We start from the raw sequence: 22496 nt of genomic DNA on the forward strand, positions 1-22496 counted from the left end.
CCTGGTTAAAGATTCTGTGCACATGCAGCCCGAGTGTGAGGGTGAGTTCTCAGGCCAATAAGGATTCAGGAGATGGTTTTGTAAACAGTCACCTGCAAGTTCTTCTGTTATTGGTGAGAAAACCCTCCTCCTTGTCGGTTCACAGGAAAACCATGAGAAAGAAATTATTATCTGCCCTTGTGCGTTTAGCTCTAAATGGGAAATCGTTCAGCTCCTGAAATTCCTGTAAGGCCATGCTTTTCACTTCAATAAATCTTGCTAAAGAAGACTGTCTTTCATGCCTGGGGAAAGGATTTACTTCTGGTCTAAGACAGCCTTGTGAAGTCTGTCTCCAAATAAAAGTGTTTCCAGGTAAATGCTCCCTTTGGGGTTTGTTCAGTCTCATTCATGGAATTGGAGGGAGAGCCCCCACCAAAGTTTCCCGCTCACCGATTTTCCAGATCAATGAGGAACGTACTGTTGCATTTGCACAGTACAGTAAAGATCCATTGATCTTTTAGTGAGGTGATTTATCCTGGTGTGCAGCGGGTCAGTTTAGGAAGCAAGTCAAGCAAGTTCATTGAGTCATAGAAAGTCAGGATTGGAAGGTAAATTGGGAGACCATCTAGCCCATCTCCCTGCCCAGCGCAGGAATCCACCACTGAACACTGAACCCAGTCGATCTGTCTTGGTTGGTCACCCCAGAAGCACTGTTGCTTTGCTTCTGTGTTTCTGAACTTTGTATGCTGCTCAGAGTTACGTATGTGAGATGGGTGGCTGTATAAATATACCAAATAAATAAATAAAAATAAGAAACCAGAAAACTCTTGCAGCTGTAAAAATCACTTACACTGATTTACGCGGATTCTGTCAGATGCATGTGTCCTGGTTATGAAAGGAACCTGTTTTTCACCCAGTCCGTTGACCCCAAAACTAACCAAATTGGTATCTACACCCCCAGAAAACTAACCAAGCTTAAATGTTTGAATGCGGATGCTAGGAAGGAGCTTAGCTGACCCAGTTCAGCTTGTGGTGTGAACAGAGGCTGGAGGGAGCCAAGTCCCAGGTCCAGGCCCTTGTTCAGCTCCAAGATGCCTTTCTTTGCTCTGTATCCATTCATATTTCGCCTATGGGCCAGAAAGACACAAGGGAAGCATTTCAGCAGCCTTTGCCACATAACGTTCCCTTGCTGGCTGGAGGTGGTGTTTGTCCCGAAAGGCCCCTGCTGCCATCCCCATCGCCCTTCCTTCAGACAGAGGAGGGTCTCCAAATGCGAAAAATTGGAAACGTCTTAGAGTCTCAGTGTTTGGCTACCTCCTGTAGTTCGGGCGCTTGCTGAAAACCTTGGAGGGCTTCTGAATGGGAGGTTTCACCCATGCCTTTTCAAGTTCAGCCGAGAAGAGGAAAGGCCCCATTTAAGAACAGATGCTTCATTCTTTGCAATGCACCACACCCAGGGAGGTTCATTCGTCTTCCTTCAATGTGCTGTTTATGGATGAGATCACAGACTGCTCTTATCAGCACCTTGCAGATTTCCAGTTGTCATGTTGTGCTAGTGGTGCCTTGGGGGGGGGGGGGAATTGGTAGCCATAACTTCACATCTTCTGTGTTGGCAGGTGGCTTTTGGGAGTCCAGATCCTATTTCTGGGGCAGTTGGCTTTGCTTCGGTGCCCTCAGATGCCCCCTTGCAAAAGAATCCAAGGGGGTTCTTTTTGTCCTCTTAAACGTCACTGGGTTGCCCTGGTGGGACTGATGCACTCCAGTCTTTCCCAGTGCAGCAGGCTAATTAAGACCAGCTACCACCAGTCTCCCCCACTTCCAGGTTGCAAAGACTGTGTGAGCACGGGCATTTCCATTGCCAGGAGAAGGGCAGTCGTTAGGGGAAGGACCCAACTCTTAAGTCCACCCCAGCCATGAAATCCACAAGTCTGGGCCATGTCAACTCAACAGGGTTGTTGGGTCGAGAAAATGGGGAGATATTTGTGTGATATCTAGAGAAAAGATAGGGTAGAAATGTGAATATTCCTCTTCATCCAGGAGGAAAGTCTGACCTATTAACAGCACAACATATTAAAAGGTTAAAAGGTTTTTCTCTTCCTTCTTAGTTTGTATTTTTAGTTTGTACTTTTAATTTTAAAAAAACTTTTAAATTTAAGATTAAAGATAATTTTGTTACAAAAAAAATAAATAAAAGGTTGAAAAGCTGGACAGAGGGTTGGAGAGATCCAGGTTCAAGTCCACCTGTGCTGTGGAAATTCACAGAGACTTTGGACCAATTCCTCTTTCTCAGCCCAGCCTCCCTCACAGGGTGTTGTTATGGGGAAGGTGAGGGATACAGTGCTACAACACACGCCCCTTTGAGCTGTTGGAGAAGAGGTAGCTTCTAAAATTGAATAAATTGAAATTAAGGCGGTGACTGTTGGAGACAGTACAAAGCTGGTTGGAATATAACAGGATTCCTCTGTTTTGTGGGCAAATTTCTTTCACCTGGCTGGAGGCTTTCTCGTTTTTCCCAGCCCCACTGGGGAACTTTCTGAAGCCTGCATTAACCCAGCTTTCCCTCTGCCCCCTCTTCTTCCTCCCCCATCACTCTCTCCAGGACCAGGGGACTGTGGGAGTCATTTTCAATGTGGGCACGGACGACATCACGATCGAGGAAAGCAACGCTATGGTGAACGACGGCAAGTACCACGTGGTCCGTTTCACCCGGAGTGGCGGCAACGCAACACTGCAGGTTGACAACTGGCCCATCAACGAGCGATACCCGGCAGGTAGGGACCACAAAGCGATGGCTGCATAAGCCCCCTTCCCTCTTCCCCACACAGCGGAGGTTGGAACCACTCAGCCCTCTCTTCCTTTCTGCCAGAGAAGGGGGGCGGGGCAGAGGGCAGCTGCCCTGGCATTGGGGGCAACTCTTCTTGGTGGCATCTCCTGTGCTTTCTAGAAGCTCTGGTACTTCCTTAACCGCTCACACGTTGCTAGCCAAGGAAGGATGGGGGAAATCTGAAGGAGGAGGGATGAAGTGTAAGGGGAGCCTGAGAACTCAGGACACCAGAGTTTGGGGGTTAGGCAGCTCTCTTTCAGTGGGGCAGGGATCTGGGGCCTTGCACCAGGGTTACCACTTCTGTAGGGCAGCATCTCTAGCAGAGAAAGGTCTTCCTGTCACCAGTTAGCTGTTCCGCTTCTCTGGAGGTGCTGGAGATCTTCTGCTTACAAAGTCCTCCTCTGCCTCCAAGCCACAATCTAGAAGGCCCCCCTCTGCAAGGGTCAGGTTTCTTTTTCAACTGCCCCCCCCCCTCCGCTCAGCAAGGAGCTTTCCTCAGTATTCAGTCTTGTGCCTGAAGAGGAACAACAGTACCAGAGTAGCAGGCTCTTCAGGGTATGGAAACCTGGAATTGCCCTAGTGGGACAGAGATGGACACATGGATAAAAGAGTGACAACAAAGCCACCCACCTCAGTTGGGTTTCTCTCTTGAGGTCTTGAGTGGGATGGTGTCTTAGAGGCCATCTGGTCTAACCCCCTGATCTGTGGAAACCCATTAAACCATCTCTGACAGGTGGAAACTTTGGGAAGAAGTCATTCTGTTCTAAACAGACTGCTTCACTGCTTCATACCTCTTCTGGTCAGAAGATCCCTCCTGACGTTCAGCTGGTCTCTTCCTTCTTTCAGTTTCAACCTGCTGGTCCTTGTCCTGGTGCCCCTCGCAATGTCTGTCAACTGCTGTCATTTCTCCCCTGACAAGCCCATCTTCTGAATCACAAATGAGCTGATTGCACATTATTCCCATGTGGGGTAAAAACCCAACCCAGGTAGTTTACTTTATAACTCATATTGTTGTGCAGCTCCAAAAAAATGGATGAATTGAGTAAAGCCCAGTTAAGTTAACCGTTAATAAGGCATTACATTTAGAGAGAAAAAATGTAAGACACACATACAAGACGGGGGAATTCATGGCTTGGAAGCAGAGCACCAGAGACAGACTCGGGTGTGTCCTCAACCGCAAGCTGAAGGTGAGCCAGCAGTGGGAGGCAACTGCTAGAACGGCCAACACCATTCTGGCCACTTCAGAAACAGCATCGTGTGGAAGATGCGGGAAGTCCTTTTCCTCTCTCCTCAGCCCTGGTGGGACCACACCAGGCGGTCTGGGCACGGTTCTGGGCACCCCATATCCAGAAGGATGTGGACAGGTTGGAGAGGGTTTGGGAGATGGCAGTGAAGATGACATAGGGACTTGAGGACGTGCCCTATGAGGACAGGCTGGAGGAAAGAAGATGAGGGGAGACACAATCTTAGTATTTAGGTACATAAAAGGGTGCCCAGGGAGGATGGTCAGGAAGCATTTTCCACAGCCACAAAAACTAGGACCAGAACGCAAGAGATACAAGTTACAGCTTCCTAGATTTCATTTGTGTAGACGGCAAAACTTCCCAAGGGTGAGATCTGCACAGCAGTGGGCCAGTCTGCCTACAGAGGTTGTGGCTTCTCCATCTCTGGGGGCTTTTTGGAAGAGGCTGGAGAGATGGTTGAAAAGGTCTTTCTGCACGTTGCAGAGGGTTGGATGAGATGCGTAAAGATTCTGTCAGCCACCAGGTAGACCAGGTCAGGAAACCAACTCCACAGGAATGGGACTGTACTTGATTGAGAGAGGCTCTAAGGAGCTGAATCTTGCACGTCTGATTGGGCTTCTCCTGCCTTCCCTCTTATGCATCAGGGAGCTTAGGAAGGACCAGCCGGAGCCTCTTCCGGATACAATCTCCCTTCCCAGAACTTAAGGAATCCTTTCATTTCATGCAACCATTCCCTGCTTCAAGGCCATCTGGCTGGCCCTCTACAGATTCCTCATCGCTCTGGCTTCTTCTTCCTGGCAACGTGATTTTTTTCCCGTTTAACTTCTTTGGCTCTTCTTCTTTTTTTTTTTTTTGGTCCAAAGCTTCTTTCTCTTTTGAATGTGGAGGATTAAAACCAGGAAGGGCGGCTGGCTTCTGTAGCTGAAATGGAAAGGATGAACTCAGGCCCATATGATCTTTTTTCTTCTCCCTTTTTCTTTTTTCCTAAGCCCCCCCTCCCTCCCCCTATTGATGATGGGAGTCCTTGACATTCTTTCTGCCATGACATTTTTCTGCTATCAAGTAATTTTTACATTTCTTTTCAGCAGCGGTGGGGCGGGGGAGGGCTCTCTGTGTATCGCGTTCTCATCTAGTTTATTCGTTGAAAAGGTTGGCCATTATGAACAAAAGGGCCATGTCTTTGCCCGTGATGGAGGTGCCGAGAGCAGGAGGGAGATAAGCTAGAGCGAGGCGGTGCTGCAAGAAGAGAGCTGGTGTTGCCCCCGGGGCAAACTCGACAGGGAGAACTGCATTGCGTCAAGCATGCAGGGCGGGAGGGGGGGCAGATCTTTAGCAGATACGGACCTCGGGACTCTCCGGGGCAGGCAGCCCCGCCCTGTCCAGAACGCTGCTCCCCGTAGGTGCAGGCCATGCCGGGCCGCAGCATCCAACTCCCCACCCTTCCATTCAGTCAAGCTTGCTTTGGGGCCCCTGTTAGGGCTATGGGCCGGTTCCAACCTCCGCTGAATCAGGCCAGGTGGCTAAGGAAGCTGGAAGGTGGCGGCCAGAGATTGGAGGATCGCCTCTGGCCCTGGCAGCGTGTCCTGGGTGGAAGTCTTTTCTTCCAAATCTGTTTCAGGGTTGAATCACACATCTCTGCACCAGCTTCTCCCTCCCACCAGAACCTGAAGGAGCAAATCTAACTGAGGCTGTTGGTACTGCAGGCAGGCAGGCAAGGTGGTGGGGCTCCTTCGTGGCTGGGATTTACCAGCCCCCCCGTCGCCTCCCAAGCGCCTCTGCCATCCTGCTCACCTTGCCTAATCCACCCAGAGTGGTTTTCAGATGGGTGGCTACATAAGTGTTTTAAATAAATAATCAGGAGTTGCCATCTCTGCCCTGGCACTCCAGAAATCACGCCCAGTCGGGCAGACCCTCTGTCTGCTATCCCAGAGCTGTCCAAGGTCCTGAACCGCAAGTGGGCCTTGCTGGAACCTCTTTCCACATCCAGAGCAGCCTCTCTGCAAGTTCTGCAGGTGTGCCCACTGCAGTGGGAACTCATCCAGCTTTGGGTCATGGCACATCGTGAAAGATTTACTTTCTGTGGATAATCTTTCCGCCTTGGAAGGAAGCCTTCTGCACTGCCGCCGGTGAAGCTGCATTTGCGTCAGGATTCTGCAGCCATGTTTCTCAAGTCTCAGTGCAGAACATGAGTCCTTTTTTCCCCCTGACATGGAAGAAGTTCTTTTTATCTAGCCTGCGGTGTGCTAGAAAGCAGGTTGTTCACCTTTTAGGTCCTGCCGTTCACTTCACCAGCCCTTTACGTTTTTGCCAAACGTTTGTGCTTCAGACATCCCAGCCCTGCATTTGGAAACACATTGGGCCGTTTTGAGGATTGGTGTCACATCAGCCAACAGAAGGGGCAAAGTGGAGTATCTGGCCAGGAGAGATTCTAGCCAATTCTTCAGAACCCTTCCTTCTTTCCAGCTACAGTGATGGTGAGCCACGGGGGTCTTTGCAAACACAGGAGAGCCTGAATGAACCGCACGAGCTGGGATACGTCTGGGTGGGTACAACTCTCAAGGGCAAGTAGACTGGTTGTTCAAACGCCTATGCAAAGCTGAACCCTACTTCTGGCTGCACACAGACTCGGCACGCCAGTGACAATGCTAGAACGGAATCTTCAATTCGGAAGGGTTCCCTGAGGCCGTCAAGTCCAGCCCCTGGTTCCATGCAGATTGAAGCATGGATGCTATGCAGCCTCTGCTTGCTCTCTCTTGCCAGCACCATGGAATGTCACCCCAAACTCAGCAAAAGGAAGGCAGCTGAAATTGGCTTTGTATGGGGCTGGGTTAACAAGAACTCTCTCTGGATTATTGGTGGCCTGTATTGCATGGAGTCCTGTCATTTCCTTGGAGGATGCAAAGTACAGACCAGAATTATGCTCCCTTTGTTCAAAAAATACGAAGTGGTGGACAGGAAGCCTCCCTGGGGCTTAGGCCAGTGGCGATGCTATTCTTTGGAATCAGTTAATTAACACAGAAGTGACATTATTCTCATTCTCTCTATGACACCTTTTTTTCCTCAATCTCCCAAGTTTTCTGTTGCCGTTACAATGAGCTGGGAAGAGAAGCTCATCTTATTACAGCTGTTCTGTTCTTTTTTAAGGCAAGGATCTCAGCAGAAGGCCATTTATTTATCTGCCTTTAAAAGTAATAATAAATTTGTTTCTGCCTACGTGTGGAGTGCAAAATCTTTTCAGTGACATCTTTAAGGTACCCTAAAGAGAAAAACGGTGGTGGGGAGGAATCTAGAAGAATGACAAATGTTTAATAAGAACTACTGTAGGGCACAGTGGGGATGGGGAAGGAGGTATTGATGGAGGGGGAAATCTGGGAGACTCAGAATCCCAATCTAATTGGGATTATATTCCCTATATTCTGAAAAATCAGGAAATAATCAGTGACACTCATTCTCCACAAATTAGTAATTGCTTTGGCTACATAAATTGTAAATCATTTGGCTGATTTGTAACCCCATTTTGTGCTGGGAAGAATATTTCTCCTTCAGAAAATGGCAAAAGGTTTTTGGAGAAAAAGTAGGGTTCAAAAGCAGCGTGTATTTAGTTTATGTTCCTTCCACTGGTGTGTGTGTGTGTGTGTGTATTTGTGTGCCATGATTTAAATCAGATTTTGTCAACCTGGTGCCCTCTGGACAAGCTGACATGATAGGAGGAGAACCGTGTTAGTCTGTGGTAGCTAAAAATCAGGAGTCTGGTAGCACCTTTTCCAACTCACAAATGTTATTAAAAGCTCATGAAAGCTTCTGCTTTTTAATTCAATTTGTGAGGCTGAAAAGGTGCTTTGAATTTCCTTTGAATTTCTAGAAATGCTGAGAATCCTGGAAGTTGTAGCCTCTGGATTTAAACTGAAATTTTATTGTTTAAATTATGTAAAGGTTCATAAACCTTTGGGCCATCAACTTTTCACCCTCTGCTTTAGTGAAATCCTTCCCCAAATTTGGACGTCATCCTAATTATCTTTAATTTTATAGAGATGTAGCTCATATAAATGTATGTACATTTAAGTGTAAGTGCATGTAAAATGAAGTCATGGATATTTGTCTTCATAGCACTGCATCAGGTGTTCAAATGTTACTCTCATTTTAAAGATGAGGAAAACTGAGGCCCACAAACTGGCAACTGAGCAGATGCCACCATCTGCACAGTTCCCCCAGGGTTGGCCTTTTTAGAAAAGAAAAAAAAGAAGAGCACGTTCCAGGAGTCCATAGCTGGCTCCACACAGCCTGCTAAAAATCAGTTTGGTTCGAGGCCCAGCGGTTGCATCCCCACAACACGCTGTTAGTCTTAACGTGGGTTACTGTTTTGAGGAGCAGCTCCGTGCGCTGTGCAGGCTTCACTCATGTGATGGGTTCACCTACGTAAGGTTAAGTTCTGTCAATCCAGAAGAGGGTCAGTTGAGCTGAGTTTGGCATGTTGTACAAAACACCGAAAGCAGATTAATCCAGCAAACCAAATTAATTCAGCTGCCCCATCTGCACACTTTTGCATTTATGAGGGGGAACAAAATTCCTTGCAAGAGGTAAAATGCCTCCCTGATTGCTCTGAATCCTTACATGGTATTTTTTCACCCTTCCCTTCACTGCCATTAACCTCCCTTCCTTCCTCCTCTCTTTCTCTCCTTCCTCCTCTCCTCCCTCCCTCCCTCCCTCCCTCCCTTCCTTCCTTCCTTCTGAAAGAAATCCACCCTCCTCCATTGCCCTTGGTGGGCCTTGCCAGCAACAGAGAGGGAGGGTCCTAAGACACTCAGTTGATTCACAGCTGTGCCCTTCAATGATTGATTGGCTAATTAACCAATTAAAATAAATATAACTGGTCTCCAAACCCTAGTGGGGTTTGGAGACTCTTTCCACATGAAAGCTAATAGGTCCGTTATCCAAATTCCATTGATTTACAAATTCCAGCATAATGTTTTTGGAAAAGCCTCAATAGGACGCAATACAGGCCCCCTCCCTGCTCCCAAATGGAGGGGTGGCCCAATCTGGTGGTTTCTGTGACCCCCCTTTTTTTACAGAGGTAGGGAGAGGCTCCCTTGTGTTTGCATTCCTACGACAGGCTGGTTCCTACATAAACTACACTATGTGGGAGCAGACATTCACAACCCGAGTTATGCCATACTTTGTGCATTCTGCAAGTGCAGCAAGGAGGTTTTTGAACAACTGGTTATGCAGGTTGTGCGAATGCCAAGTGGGGGTGACAGTGTCTAGTTCTTTCAATTTCCCACCCTGTCGGGGCACCACTAAGGAAGACAAAAGAGCCTTGAAGGGTAAAAGAGGATGTAGGTTAAAGTGTTGCCTAGCAGAGTTCTGGGAGATGAGCCTCTTCAGCATATGCAGAGTGCATTTCTGTCACCTCTGAGAAATGACCACTGCTCATAACTTACATCGTTTTGGGGACCCAGCTTGCAAGTGTCAACTCCGCACATTTTTTCTTTAGTTGCAGAAGGTAAGAGGACTCCCTTGCTAGACGCAGGCAAATCTCCTTCCGGTGAGCTCAGCTCTTGTTTTCCTGAGTCTGTGGCTTCCCGTGGCGGCCTTCTTTTTTGCATTTCCCCCCAGCAGGGTTTCTTTCATTTCATATCCCCCTGTAGCAGGGTTTTCCTAGTGGCCTCCCATCCAAGATTTCAACAACACACCCAGCCCTACACAGCTGTTTGTGACCAGCTAAAGCGGGCTACAGGCTGCCAGTTTCTGAGGCTGTGGGGCTACAAACCCACAGGTAGTGAAATGCTGCACGGATCCACGCCATCTAGCCTGCTGCCTGTACTGATCCTCTGAGTATCTGAGTTCAGATCCTCAAAACGTCCTTGGTTACTCTTCATTAAACCAATGAGCTGATTAACAGCCCACCTTGCGCGGAGAGCACTGCCGATGCTCACCCACCGGAGCGTTTATGGTTGCGCCGGGGCCCTTCCATATCGGACAAATGTATTCCTCTGTTTGTTTGTTTAGCTTCTGTCGTTGGGCTGCTGTTCTTCAGCTGGAGGGCGGGGAGTGCCAGGAGAACGTGCCTCCGAGTCCCAGCAGATAAGACGCCAGCTGTGAAATTGAGGGTAGAGCCGGATCCTAATTACAGACTCCGGTCACTTTCTGAGGATGGCGTATTTTTAATTAAAAGATGTTAATCGCCTAGTTAATACAGAAGCTAATGAGAGCATGAAAAGTCCCCGACTTCTCTCTAATTAGGGGACTGAATTGCGGCGTGGAATGAGAAGCAAAGACAGGAGTGGAAAGGGGAGCACCCTTCACCCCTCCCCCCACTCCCTTCCCCCCCGCCCCAACTAAGAGTCTCTGAGTTTTATTGTGCAGCTCTACCCTGTCTTGGCAGCTGAGAAATCCTCCATCTTGAAAAATTGAAGTGAAGAAGCACCATGGGGAAAGGGAAGCCATGGGTTGCCAAAAAAACCCTCCTGCTACATTTCCCCAGACAGGCCAAGAGATGTGACTTGTGCTAGGAAGGAATTCCACAGGTGCGGTGCGGTGCGGTGCAATGAGAGGGAGCAAAAGAGGTGTCCCCCCCACCAGATGGTAAATTGGAATTGACCATCTTCCTTTGACTGACCCCTCCCAACTGTTTGAGAGGGAAACAGGCTTATGCTTTGAGCTTTGGGGAAACAATTTGCAACTCTTCCCCCCATCCCCCCTGACTTTCCAATGGGGGGGCTGGGTTCACACAACATAGACTAACGTGGGGTTGGGTAGCTTGGGTTCATCAAGTTACGGGACCCAAACCGTTGCCTTCATATGTGGTCTTAGTTGAGCTTCATACAATATCTTTGTTCGAGTACAGCCTGTTCCGTAGATGTGTTTTGTTCAGCTAGGCTGAGGGATGAGTCTACTGCAAGATTGGGCTCAGACACGAGAGATGAACATGCTACTTTGCCAGATCAATGCTTGGCAATGACATTGTTTACTACTCGGGGCTGCGTTCACACAACCTGCTTCCCCTAGTGAGTGAATGAAAATATCTCCTGGATTCACACTAAATGCTGAACCTTAAAAGACCTAAGTGGACTGAGTTTGGACCATACACTAAACCATGGTTACAACTCTAGAATTGTTTGCCGCCCAGAGTCACCTGGTTGAGATAGGCAGCTATAGAAATTAAGCAAAGATGATCACGTGTCCTGGCTAAGTGCAAACGAAGCCTCTGCCGTTGTTTTTAAAGCGCTGGCCTGGAGGGCAGGGCGAGAATCGCGGGATTCTCTAATTTCCTACGAGGAAAGAGGCTCAGGCGAGAGACCTCAGGAGGAACATCCTGCCCATGGGAGGGATCAGCCAGGAGAACAGCGGCCACACGAAGCAACGAGCCCTGCAAACTGGGACCGGATGCGCTCCTACCGGGGTTCCTAACCTTATTGTGCCACGGCCCCCTTCTAGAATCTGGTGAACCCTACAGACCCCTTCTCAAAAATGTATTTAAATGCATAACATAAAATAATGAAAATAAAGTTGTCAGTTTTTCCCATCCCAGTTCATGGAAATTTCCAGGTTAAGAACTCCTGCTCTATTGGAACTTCCACTGAGCAGTGGGTTGGACTAGATGGCCTCTGAGGGACCTTCTAACTCAGTGATCTCCTGTTTCATTCCATTTGGGGGATTGGCTCCGTCTCTCTGCCTTTTGGGTCCATCAGTCGTATCTAGCAGGGTGAGCTCACCTTGGGAGCAAATCAGCTCCACACACAAGCTGCAACTGCTGTATTTGCCACCCCGAACATCCTGGGCAAGAGGAGGAGATGGCCTCACCCTCCCCCACCACAAAGATCCTTGGTTGCAAGACCATCTCCTTCCTAAACATACTCCCAGCTGTTGCCTCAGCTAGGTAGCCCAAATCCTGCAGTTTTGGCTACCAGAGTTGCTGGCTGTTTAATTGCCCATCCAGCAGATGCTGTCGTCCTTTCTGCACCTGTCATCTAAATGGATGGTGCTGGGCTTAAAAAGGGATCCTGTCTCGTCCTTGATGCATTCATGATCAGAGATTGCTGGAGACTGGTAGGTTTTCCACAATATAGATGGATGGATGGATGGATGGATGGATGGATGGATGGATGGATGGATGGATGGAAAGGAAGGAAGGAAGGAAGGAAGGAAGGAAGGAAGGAAGGAAGGAAGGAAGGAAGGAAGGAAGGAAGGAAGGAAGGAAGGAAGGGAGACAGTGTGGATTGGAGAGGGAGAGAGGGAGGAAGGAAGGACTCTGCTCATGTTTCTGGTTTCCCAGCTTAGTTACTACAGTACGCACAACTTTCCAAGAATTCCCGAAGACATTGTCAAGTCTTAATGGAAGATCTGTACGTGTTTTGGGGGAACATCAAGGCTGGAATTTCGTAGCCTAGAACATGGAGGCCATAGTTCTTCAAAATGGTCTTTTGGCTGCTGGAGGATTCCTGCCAGCTTCTCCATCCATCCATCATGCTGCTTCTGATCTCGGATGCTTTCTGCTCTTGAGGAGCATGATCACGGCCACATCCCAGAGCAGTATTTGCAAGGCTGCTGCTTTCAAAAATTGCTTCCTCTGTGGCACTAATTTAGAATACCACTATCTTGCTCTGTCTCCAAAAGAGAGAGCCAGGGAAACGTGGAGATTCCTCGGTTTTATTCTCACAACAACCCTTTAACTCAGCTGAGAACCAGCAGTTGCTCTCCTACCTTTCTTCTTGGAGCTTGGGAATCCATAGAACAGACAACATCCAGGAGTGCCAAAGGCAAGTCATCTGGGACGAGCTTCCAAGAAGAGGCTTATCTAGCCCCTGTTTCCTCTGCACGTCTCCACTTTTGAAGCTGTTCCTCTGCTTCCTTTAGAGCAGTCCTGGGGTCAGGAGTCAGTCTCGCTGGGCGTCTGCCTTGCGTCCAGCGAGAGTCTTTCTCCCCTGTTTTGGCCGCTGTGGTGGCAGTGCCGCTGACTCCGTCTCTGTCTCTGACCAGGCGAACGGTGAGAGGTGAAGCAGCTAGACCGTGCCTGGGGGAGGACCGGGCCCAGAGGCAAAAGCGTTCACACGGAGGTGGACCTCTTGGTGGCGTTGCATTCCCAAGCCCCACATGGAAAAACTTTGGAAGGCTGCTGTGTGTACCTGGGTCCGATCTTCCACTTCTTTGTGTTTCCAGCATTATTTTCTCCTTTGGGAATGCACGACAGGTAAGCAGGTGTGGTTGGCTTAAATTTGGGAGATAGGATCAGAGTAAAATGGAGAAGGCAGACCATGAACGGGGTGGTGTTCCTGCCGAAAACGCCTCAAAAGGGATTGTACTTCTCATCTTGAAGCAACTCAGCCCTTGAATAATAGGACAAAAATGGGGGAGAAAAGCTCTGGGTGGTTTTGGTCTCAGCTTAGGACCCTCAAGGCAACCCTTCCGAGCATTACAATCTCAGGCTAGTTTGTGCAGCTCTCCGAGATCACGGATGTGGGAAACGACGGTCCATTGTGTGTGATTCTAACCCTCTTTTAAAACATGATGGTGGGGAAAAAATTGGGGGAGAGAGAGAGGGCGTGTGGCTCCAAGAGTGTGTCCCACCTCTGAAGCCCAACCTTTGTGTGTTCGCCTAAAGGGTGTCACAGGACTGAATTTGGATCTGCTTGGCATCCACCGCCACCTTCCCAAGACGCCTGGCTCGCCCCCAGAGTTTTGACCCCTCTGTTGTTATTTTTATGGCTAGACTGCTTAATTCCTTTGCCCATTTTCAGATGCAAAAGCAGGACAAACCCATGGGCGTCTTTTTGTGGGTTGCAGAATGGAGGGGAGTTGGTTTCTGGTGGAGTTGGTGGGCAGGGAACAAGCCGGGACATGGAATTTAAATTAAACAAAAAAACAAAACAAAACCCCTATGAGTTTTGGAAAGGAAACTTTTGGAAGAGAGTTTGATAGTGCAATGTTGCTTTTTCCACCATTTTGTGACATAGAACTTAAAGTCTGCTAATAAAGTGAATTTAATTTTTTGCTTAAAAAAAAAAGCACTGGGGAGAATTTTTCCTCTCCCCAGTGCCACATAAAGCCTTCTAACTTCCATCTACTCATTCTAACACTTAAACTAAACCGTATAACTAGTGCTTTATCCATTGTGGCTAAAACCGCTAAATCCCCCAAACAAATCCCAAACTGACTGTCCTTCCCTTCCACCCCCCCAAAAAAAGAATTAACGGAAACCTAACCGCTAATTTTGATCCAGCGCTTAAACTGCTATTTGGAGTGTAGTCTGACCTCTCTAAATTTGCTAACCTCTGACCTTTGACCTTCCAGATGGCGTATATGTCTTTTTTTCTCTCTCTCTCTCTATTCTTAATTTTTATTTTTATTTCTTTTAATTTTTTTGGTGTTGTTCTTTTTCTCTTAACCATCTACAAATCTCTCTCTAAACTTTTTGAAGGGAACACTGATAATGAACGGCTGGCGATTGCTAGACAAAGAATACCGTATCGACTCGGTCGAGTAGTAGATGAATGGCTACTCGACAAAGGTAATTAACAATAATTAATTCCGGTTAACTCACAAGCAAGTAAAAAAAGGTGTTAAAGGTGCAGCCCTCTTCCCTTGCTTCTTCATCCCTTCCGCCTTCCTTGCGTCGCTTGCAGAGACGTGGTTCAGGCCGGTGAGCAAAGACGCAGCTGGGGATCCTCAGAAGCACCCAGGCCGGCTTGGGCTACTGGCCGGGACTAGTTCAGTTGCCTCCCTAAATGGGGCTGGCACAGCCATTTTCCCCTGGAAAGGGGGATCTGCTGAGCAGTGGGCAGATTCAGATGCAGCCACCTTTTGCCACGTCCACCAGCAGTGTGCGAGGAGGAGAGGAAGGCCTCGTGTGTGCGAAGGCCGTGCCTTGATCAGGGAAGCACCGAGGGGTGGGAGGAGAAGAGAGAAGCTTGCAGGCCGGGCAGCGTTTCTGAGAGGGCTTTTCACCTTGAGGACGTTTGCCACAAAGCCTCACTGCAAAGCAGCCCCCCCCCAAGAATGAAGCCGGTCTGATGGCAAGTCACAAGGACCAGCCGTTTTGGATCAGGAGGCCGAGGGAAGCCACTGGAGAGTCATTTGCTGGCATTTGCTTTGGCTTAGAGCATCCTTCTCCAGCTTGGAAGCTCTTCTGGAGAGTGCGGACTTCACCTCCCAGAATTCTCTCCAGTGGCCACACCAGCAGGGGCTTCTGGGACTTGAAATTCACACTTCTGGAGGACAGCCAAGTTGGGGGGAACCTGGGGCATCGCCTGAGGCTTTGCACTCAGATGGGGGGCCCAGCTTTGGAATAAACTTCCCCTTTCTTTGGAAGTAAAGTCTAATCAGTAAAGTTACAGCCCTGAGCCAGGACAGGAAGTCCTGTTGGAAGTCCTTGTTCTAGAGGTTCCATAAGATCCAAAGATGCTCCCTCTTCTCGTGTCTTTCTCTCTCACACTTCCTGACATCACAAGCTTGGTTGCTTTTAACCTTGATGGACTTTTTCCCCCCTTGTGACTTCGGCTATCTGCAGTGAGAGGTTGTCCCCTGGAATGACCGCCTTTCCTTCAGGATCAACCACCTGGCCCGTCCCCAAGACATCTGGCGGGCACAGAGTGGCAGCCACAGATTTAGACCTTAGCAGAAAAAGATGAGAAAGACACGCAGGGACCAGGAAGGCTCACTTACCTGTGAGCAGGTCAGGGAGGAGGGGAATGAAGCAGGAATCCAACCTAGAGGTGATCCCTGAATTTCTCCCACTGAGGGGCCAGAGTATGTGTCTGCCTCCCTAACTAGGACAACGCCCCTGGCCTTTATCTCTGCCTCTTCTCACCAGCTTTGAGGTTTAATAAACCTCTCTGTTTATTAAACTTCCTGGATGATGTATCTGACTCGGTTTGGGCCGAGAGCTGCACCTTTAACTCTTTAAACTCAGCGGGGAAGGAATGAGCAAAACAAGAAAAAAAAACCCCAAAGAACAGAAAGATCATTTCTAAATTATAACTTAACCAGCTAATCACACTTTAACATGCTTTTAACTCAAATCAAAGTACTAAACAGTTTTTTTAACCGCTAAATTCCAAATGGCTTAATAATCATCCGTAGGTGACCTTGCTTTTCTAAAGGGGGAGGTGGGAGAAAAAGACCTTTTAAATGTATATTTTTAATGTCTATGCCTTGATGGTTTAAACAGGCTATAGTTACAAAAAAACAACAACAAACCAACAAAAAATATAATTAAAGGGACTTCTAAAGCATTTGAGTAACAAAAAAAATGAGAGAAGAAAAAAGGAAGAAAAAGCAGCAGAAATTCAGATGGATGTGAAAACAGGGGGTTATAAAGGTGGGGAAGAAATGTGAAGAATTAAGGGAAATGCTGCGAGTGTGACAATGGATAAATGTATGTGAGTAACACTTTATTGTTATTAAAACAGGACTTTCTTCCATGCACTCTTTTTCTTTCCATCACAAGGGGGGGTGTACACAGGATGGGCCAACATTTTTGGGGTGCAGAGGCTCACGATGATGACCCCGCAAGGCGAGAGGCACACACTTTGGGTCTGTCCTTTCCACGAACCATTTCCACGTCCATCTTCAAGCACCTCTCCCTGCGAAAACAGAGCTAATTTGGGGAGCATGATTTCAGCTTCTTTTTCACAGGTCCAGGAGGGTTGTAAGGGTGGGAAGGGAAATGATTTTTCTTCCCAAGGCCTCGTGCTTCTGTTCCCACCCATAATTGTACCCACACCCCCAAAAAAGGTGAAAAATTGTTACTTTCAAAAATTGGCCATTGTGCTCCTGTTCCTGCACAATCCTGGGGAGAGATTTTCGGAGGGGGCTGTTTTACTGGAGTTAGGCCTACTTTTGAGGTTTTCTGCCCATTTTTCAAGTTTCCCAGCTCAAACTTGTGAGAAATCACACCAATGATTGCAGTTAGAAAAAAATTCCGGGACAAGAAAAATGGCTCGGGACTACATACTATCCCAGGTGGGCAGGGTGGCTCGGGCAACAAGTGCCAGAGTTTTGTAGAGTTTGCAGACGAAGTTTCTGCCTGTTGTTGGACAGGGTTTCCCGCTTGTTTCTGCAAACCGCCCCTGAAATTTTGACGCAAACTCTCCCCCTCGCCGGCTCGCCCTGGGCTTCCGCTGTCATCGGGGACGTTGTAGGGTCGTCCGGAGTGTGGCTGCCTCCTTCCTCGCTGGAAGAAAGAACGTTGCAGGGAGGTCCTCTGCACCCCAGAACAGGCCTGACGTTCAGAGGGCAGCCACGTCCTGGGCTGCTGGGGAGGGCTGGGCCGGGCAGGGCTGGGCGTCCCCCCGGCAGCCCTCGCGGATTCAGCGCTGGGCGTTGGGTGGGTTCAGCTGCTTGACTGGCAGAGCCATCCTGAGGGCCTGCAGGTGGGTTGGCTTCCCACTCCCATAATCCCCAGCCGGTTGGGAGAGCTGGACTCAGGAAGGCAAGACAGAAGAGTCATAGGCTGGATTTCCACACTGAGCTTATTTGCATTTTATTGACCAAACCACAGTTGCCTGGCTTCATGCATCACATGGATTCCTGAATTACGGTTCAAAAGCAACGTTCCTCATGGCCTGGGACAACACGTATCCGGCTAGGAGTAAATGCCTGGTTGGGAGCAGACCAGCTAAGGGCTAGCAAATTTCTCCACTCCGTAATCGTTGCAAAACAACAGTCGGACGTCCATGCTGAGCTCAGATTTGTTTAGTCTGTATTCAGAAGCTGTGCCTTTCCAAACCAAACTATCCTTTTTAGCCCCGTGGTCTTTGCTTTCGCACCCTAGACATTTTTAGCCCTTCGAGGCCTCGTAACATTTGCCCAGTAGGAAAGATGAAGAATTTATGACCAGACCTTCTCTTTTCCCTGCCCCTCCAAGAAAGGGCAGCGTGTGGCTGAGATTTTTCCTGTTCAAAGGAAAGAAAAACACACACCCACAAAGACCCACAGCAGGACTTCCCATTTGTATATGGGATAGGACAGCTGAGATTTAAAATTTTAGGCACCCGTCTTTAAGTTAGGAGAGCTTTATCACAGCTTGATGTAGTGGTTAAACGTGCTGGATTGGAAACGGAGAGACCTGAGTTTGAGTCTTGCCTTGGGCATGAAGCCAGCTGGGTGACCTCGGGCCAGTCCCTCTCTCAGCCCTGGGAAGGAGGAGGCCAGGGCAAGCCGCTTCCAGAATTGATGCCAAGAAAACTGCAGGGTTCATGCAATCTCCAGGCGTCGGGACTGACTCGAAGGTGCCGTGCGCACACACACGCGACCTCTGAGAGGCATTGAAAGAGGTTTCAGGTTGCCACCTAATAGGGCCACCTAGTCAACCTTGGCTGATGTCATAAAGCTAAGCTGGCTCGTGCTTTGATGAGAGACCACCAGGAAGGTCTGGACTGGACTGGGAAGATGAGCAAACAGCCCAGATGAAAGCGATAGCAAGCCACTCTCTGGGAGATCCTGAAAAGTCAAGCCTGCCATGAAGGGGGCTTCTTCTTAATTAATCATGGGGGTGGCTAGCCTGGGTCTCAAAAAGGCAAAGTTGTTAGGCCCAACCTAGGGGAACCTGGGAAATCTGGGGGCTAATCTGGGAAGCTGAACATCCCAGGACCAAGCAAGGGCAAACTGTCCCTGTTGTGGTCCAAACAACCCCAAACCTTGTCCAGGGTTTGAGTAATGCTTAACCCCAAAGGAGGCATTTTATTTCTTTGTTGTTTTAATTGTATTCCCCTTTCCTCTAAGAGCTCAGCTAGGTAACAACTTAATGTTAGTATTAAATTGGGCACGTGCTCTTTCTAAGTACAGAAGAAGACCTGTTGGACAACAGTCCTGTGAGGTAGGCTGAACTGGCCCAAAATCATCCAGGGAGCTTCTGGCTGAGGGAGGATTTGAACCTGGGTCTCCCCATTTCAAGTCCAAATCCTTCACCATTACACCACACTGGCATTCTCTTGAAAGGCTAATAAGGTTGGGCCTGACTAGAACGGATGAGAGACCACAGAGAAAGCCCAGGGCTGTAGGCTGTACTGAGGAAGTCCCCCCCCCCCCAGTTCATAGACATGGTCTCCCTAAACGTGAGCCAGAAGAGGAGCAGCAGAGCTCGGGGGACTTAGCAGTGGCGTCTCCTAAGAGGCTTTTTAACCCAGCCCAACTTTGTAATTAACTTGTACCGTGAACAAGGTGGCTGCGTCTTGTTAACCCAGGCTAGACATGCTGTGTGCATTCAGTCACTGAAGCCTGAAACTAACTCCATCCATGGCAGGGACAAGAACCCACTGAGCCATTAACTAGCCAACTCTGTTTTGGGCTCCCCCAAAACACGGCCGTTTGTCTTTCCAAGCAGCGGAGATGCTGATGGAGGCTTTCAGGCCAAGGAAGTCTTACTCCACCCCCATCATCTGATCCCGCAAAGTCACATTCACACAACTAGCCAGGTCAGTCTGAGTTTGCACAGCCAACCATAGTTAGTTTTAGCCATGGTTTGTTTTATTCCTGGTTCAGCATATGCAAACCCAGGAACCCATTCAGCGTAGGAGACAGGCTAACTCAGTTACATGCACGGAGGGAGCCCAGCCAGGATGTTTTGTCGGAACATGCCGGTAGCACACGCGAGTTGCTTCAAGAGATCCTGGAGTTTCTTTGTCAGCTTCCTGGTTGGGAGCAAGCCAAGAGGTGGATCCTGTTCACAGTTTCCCTTTTCATCCCACAGTGCCTGGATGAAGGGAACCAGGAGGCCCAGTTACGGATTTTCTTTGAATCCCAGGCCACCGGGACAAAACCGCTTCTTAATTTGTCAAATAAGATATGTCAAAGAGTGGAATGGAAACAAATGCTATCAATATTAGTGTCTGTGAGAAAATGGATGGAAAGGAAGGTGTAAAGCTGCAAGAATATTAAAAGGCTGCAGGTATGGTGTTGTGGGAGAAGTGTTAAAATATAGATTGAGTGACCGGTTGTGCAATGTAACGTGTGAGGGCTGCATCTGTGTTTGAAGACTGGGAGAAGGCTGTTCTGTGCCTCTGCAAAGGGGAAGGTAGCAAGAATGATTGAATGTTTGAATGTTTGACTTCTTCAGCAAGAAGGTAGCAAGGATTATTGCCAAAACTACAGTTTGTGGAAAATTAGTGAAATGTGAGGACTGCAATGTGGCTTTATGCCTGGCAGGAGGTGTAAGATCAGGGTTTATTCAAGTCATTGAGACGTGTGAATGGGAGAAAGTTTATTGTCCATTGGTTGGTTTAGAAGAACTATATGATCGAGTGACAGGTTTGAGTTATGGGATGTTCAGTGGGAAAATGGAGTTGAAGGTTGGTTGCTGAGCATGCTAAGAGCAGGTTAAGATGGGAATAAAGTGCATATAAACAGGATGCTTAGCGAATGGTTCAACACTGAACAACCAGTATAAGACGAGAAGGCGTGATATCCCTGTGGTTGGTTAATGTCTTTCTGGATAAATGTATAAGAAATGCTTTTTGTGATGTCAAGGGTACGTTAGTTGGAGATGCAAAAGTGCATGCACTTCTGTACACAAACACTGCCACATTGTTAAATGAGAATCCAGGTGATTTTCGTTGAATGTTTGATAGGTTGAATGATGCAACAAGGAGTGTGGATCTGAAAATAAATGTGTCAAGGCAAAGGAAGTGAAGTTTTACAGGGAAAGTGGAAATTGCAAGTTCTCCATAAATGACAAAAAAACCTAGAGCAAGTAGATGAGTTTGTATACCATAGTAGAACATGCTAAGGAAAATGGGTGTAGAATTTCTAAGACTAGTAGAAATATAGTGGGTAGTTTGTGGGCTGTGGTGAGGAATGAATGTTGAAAAAAGCAAAAATGGCTGCGTGTAAGAGGGTGCTGTCATGAAAGGCCGAGTGAAGCGTGTCAAGGAAACAAGTGGAAGTTGCATGCAGAGAAAATGGGTCCTTAAGAAGTATGTGCCGTGGAATGAGAAGCGAAGGGGTCAAGAGGGAATCTTGGCTGAAAGAGTGTGGATTGAATAGAGCGAAGTACCTTGAGGGTGTCCGGTCATCGGTCATCATCCAGCCAGGATGAATGGGAATCGAATTGCAGAACAGCTGCAGGGGGAAGAGCGTGTGGGTGGAGAGGAATAAAAAAGGGGCGCAAAGAAGTTGTGGCTGGACGGAGCCAAAGAGATGCTGAGAGAGAGAGAGGAGGAAGCTTAAGGAGCAAAAGGCAGTGTACGAAGTGGCTTATGGATATAGTGAGAAAAAGGGTAATTGACAAAGTGAAATAGTTATGAAGAGCTCTAGTGTATAGTGTTGGTATAAATTAATTTTAGCTCTATTTCCTTCCCTCTGGCCCACAATGTCCTGGGTTCAGAGTTCTTAGCCTTCCCTGCACTTTGCATAACAATATTAGATGACAAGGTGGCGCATTTTTTATTGTGTTTATATCTTGCCTTTTCTCAGAAGGTTCCAGGCCGCACAAGACAAGGAAGGGGGGGGGGACAGAGAGAGAGAGAGAGAGAAAGAAGGAAAAGGAAAAGGAAAAGGAATTACTGTGATACATAAACTTAGGCAAAGAAAAGGTTTTTTTTTTTACTTGTCCTGCAAAAAACCCAGCCCAAATTAGCTTCTCTGTGACTAGGAAAGGAAAATTGCTTGCTTGGGAAGGGTCCAAAGCTCAATTTTATAATGCACGAATGTTTACTCCTATAATTGCTTTGAGCTGCAGCCCACCAGATCAGCTGATAGCCATTTTGAGCTTTATATATATGTTTTAGATTTTTTAAATCCCACCTTTATTATTTTTTATAAATAACTCAAGGCAGCAAACAAACCTAGTACTCTTCCATTTTCCCCACAACAGCCACCCTGCAAGGTAGGCCAGGCTGAGAGAGAGGGACTGGCCCAAAGTCACCCAGCCGGCTTTCCTGCCTTTTGCCAGCAAAGCGATGCTTTCCCACAGTTCCCATCCACTGGCTGGGCTCACACAAGACGCTTAAGCAGGCCAGTGAAAACCTGGTGTGGGCTTTTGCACAGCCTGCTAAGCTTTGCTCGTTGTGTGTGTGTGTGTGTGTGTGTGATGTGTGAATCCAGTCTGTTTGAATTAGTTTATGATTTGACGTTGTTACCCAAATTCAGAAAATGAATTAATCTGGCAGTCATGTTTCGGGTGGCCTATGAACCGATCCTCGCATTCTTTTCCTACTGAGCATCACGAGGGTGCCAGGCTGAAAGCGCCCCTCCCTGATCAAGGAAAGCCTGGCCTTTTATTTACCTCCTTACACAGGTTGGCACAACATGCTTAACCAGGTTAGCAAAAGATCTTGTTAGTTCTGTTTACCCAGTGGTTTAAGCTTGGTTAGTTTTAAGCTTACTTTTTCACCTTACTCTTGGGGTGCAAAGACCAGCCCATCTGGTCAATTTCTACTGCAGCCCCAGAAAGCAGTTTAATTCAGGAAACAAGCTAACCACGTTGTGCAAACCTTTGTGCGGAGTTCATCCTTCCT

The 22496-nt window shown here is 48.0% G+C and overlaps 1 protein-coding gene across 10 annotated transcripts in view; it reads left to right on the forward strand.

Moving 5' to 3' along the window:
* Positions 1 to 22496, forward strand: part of NRXN2 (neurexin 2) — a 318520-nt gene that overhangs the window by 258293 nt on the left and 37731 nt on the right. For 8 of the 10 annotated variants that reach the window (XM_088137492.1, XM_088137483.1, XM_088137484.1 and 5 more), the window contains 2 exons: positions 2579 to 2750; positions 14462 to 14551. In XM_088137492.1, the coding sequence (XP_087993618.1) occupies positions 2579 to 2750; positions 14462 to 14551 (262 nt within the window). The remainder of the gene's footprint in view (positions 1 to 2578; positions 2751 to 14461; positions 14552 to 22496) is intronic. The other 2 variants (XM_088137489.1, XM_088137490.1) reach the window with 1 other exon arrangement.

The sequence above is a fragment of the Python bivittatus genome, unplaced genomic scaffold, assembly GCF_059951505.1.
Source record: "Python bivittatus isolate LINGU-HERP-01145 unplaced genomic scaffold, Pbiv_v1 ctg000180_np1212, whole genome shotgun sequence".
Classification (NCBI taxonomy): domain Eukaryota; kingdom Metazoa; phylum Chordata; class Lepidosauria; order Squamata; family Pythonidae; genus Python; species Python bivittatus.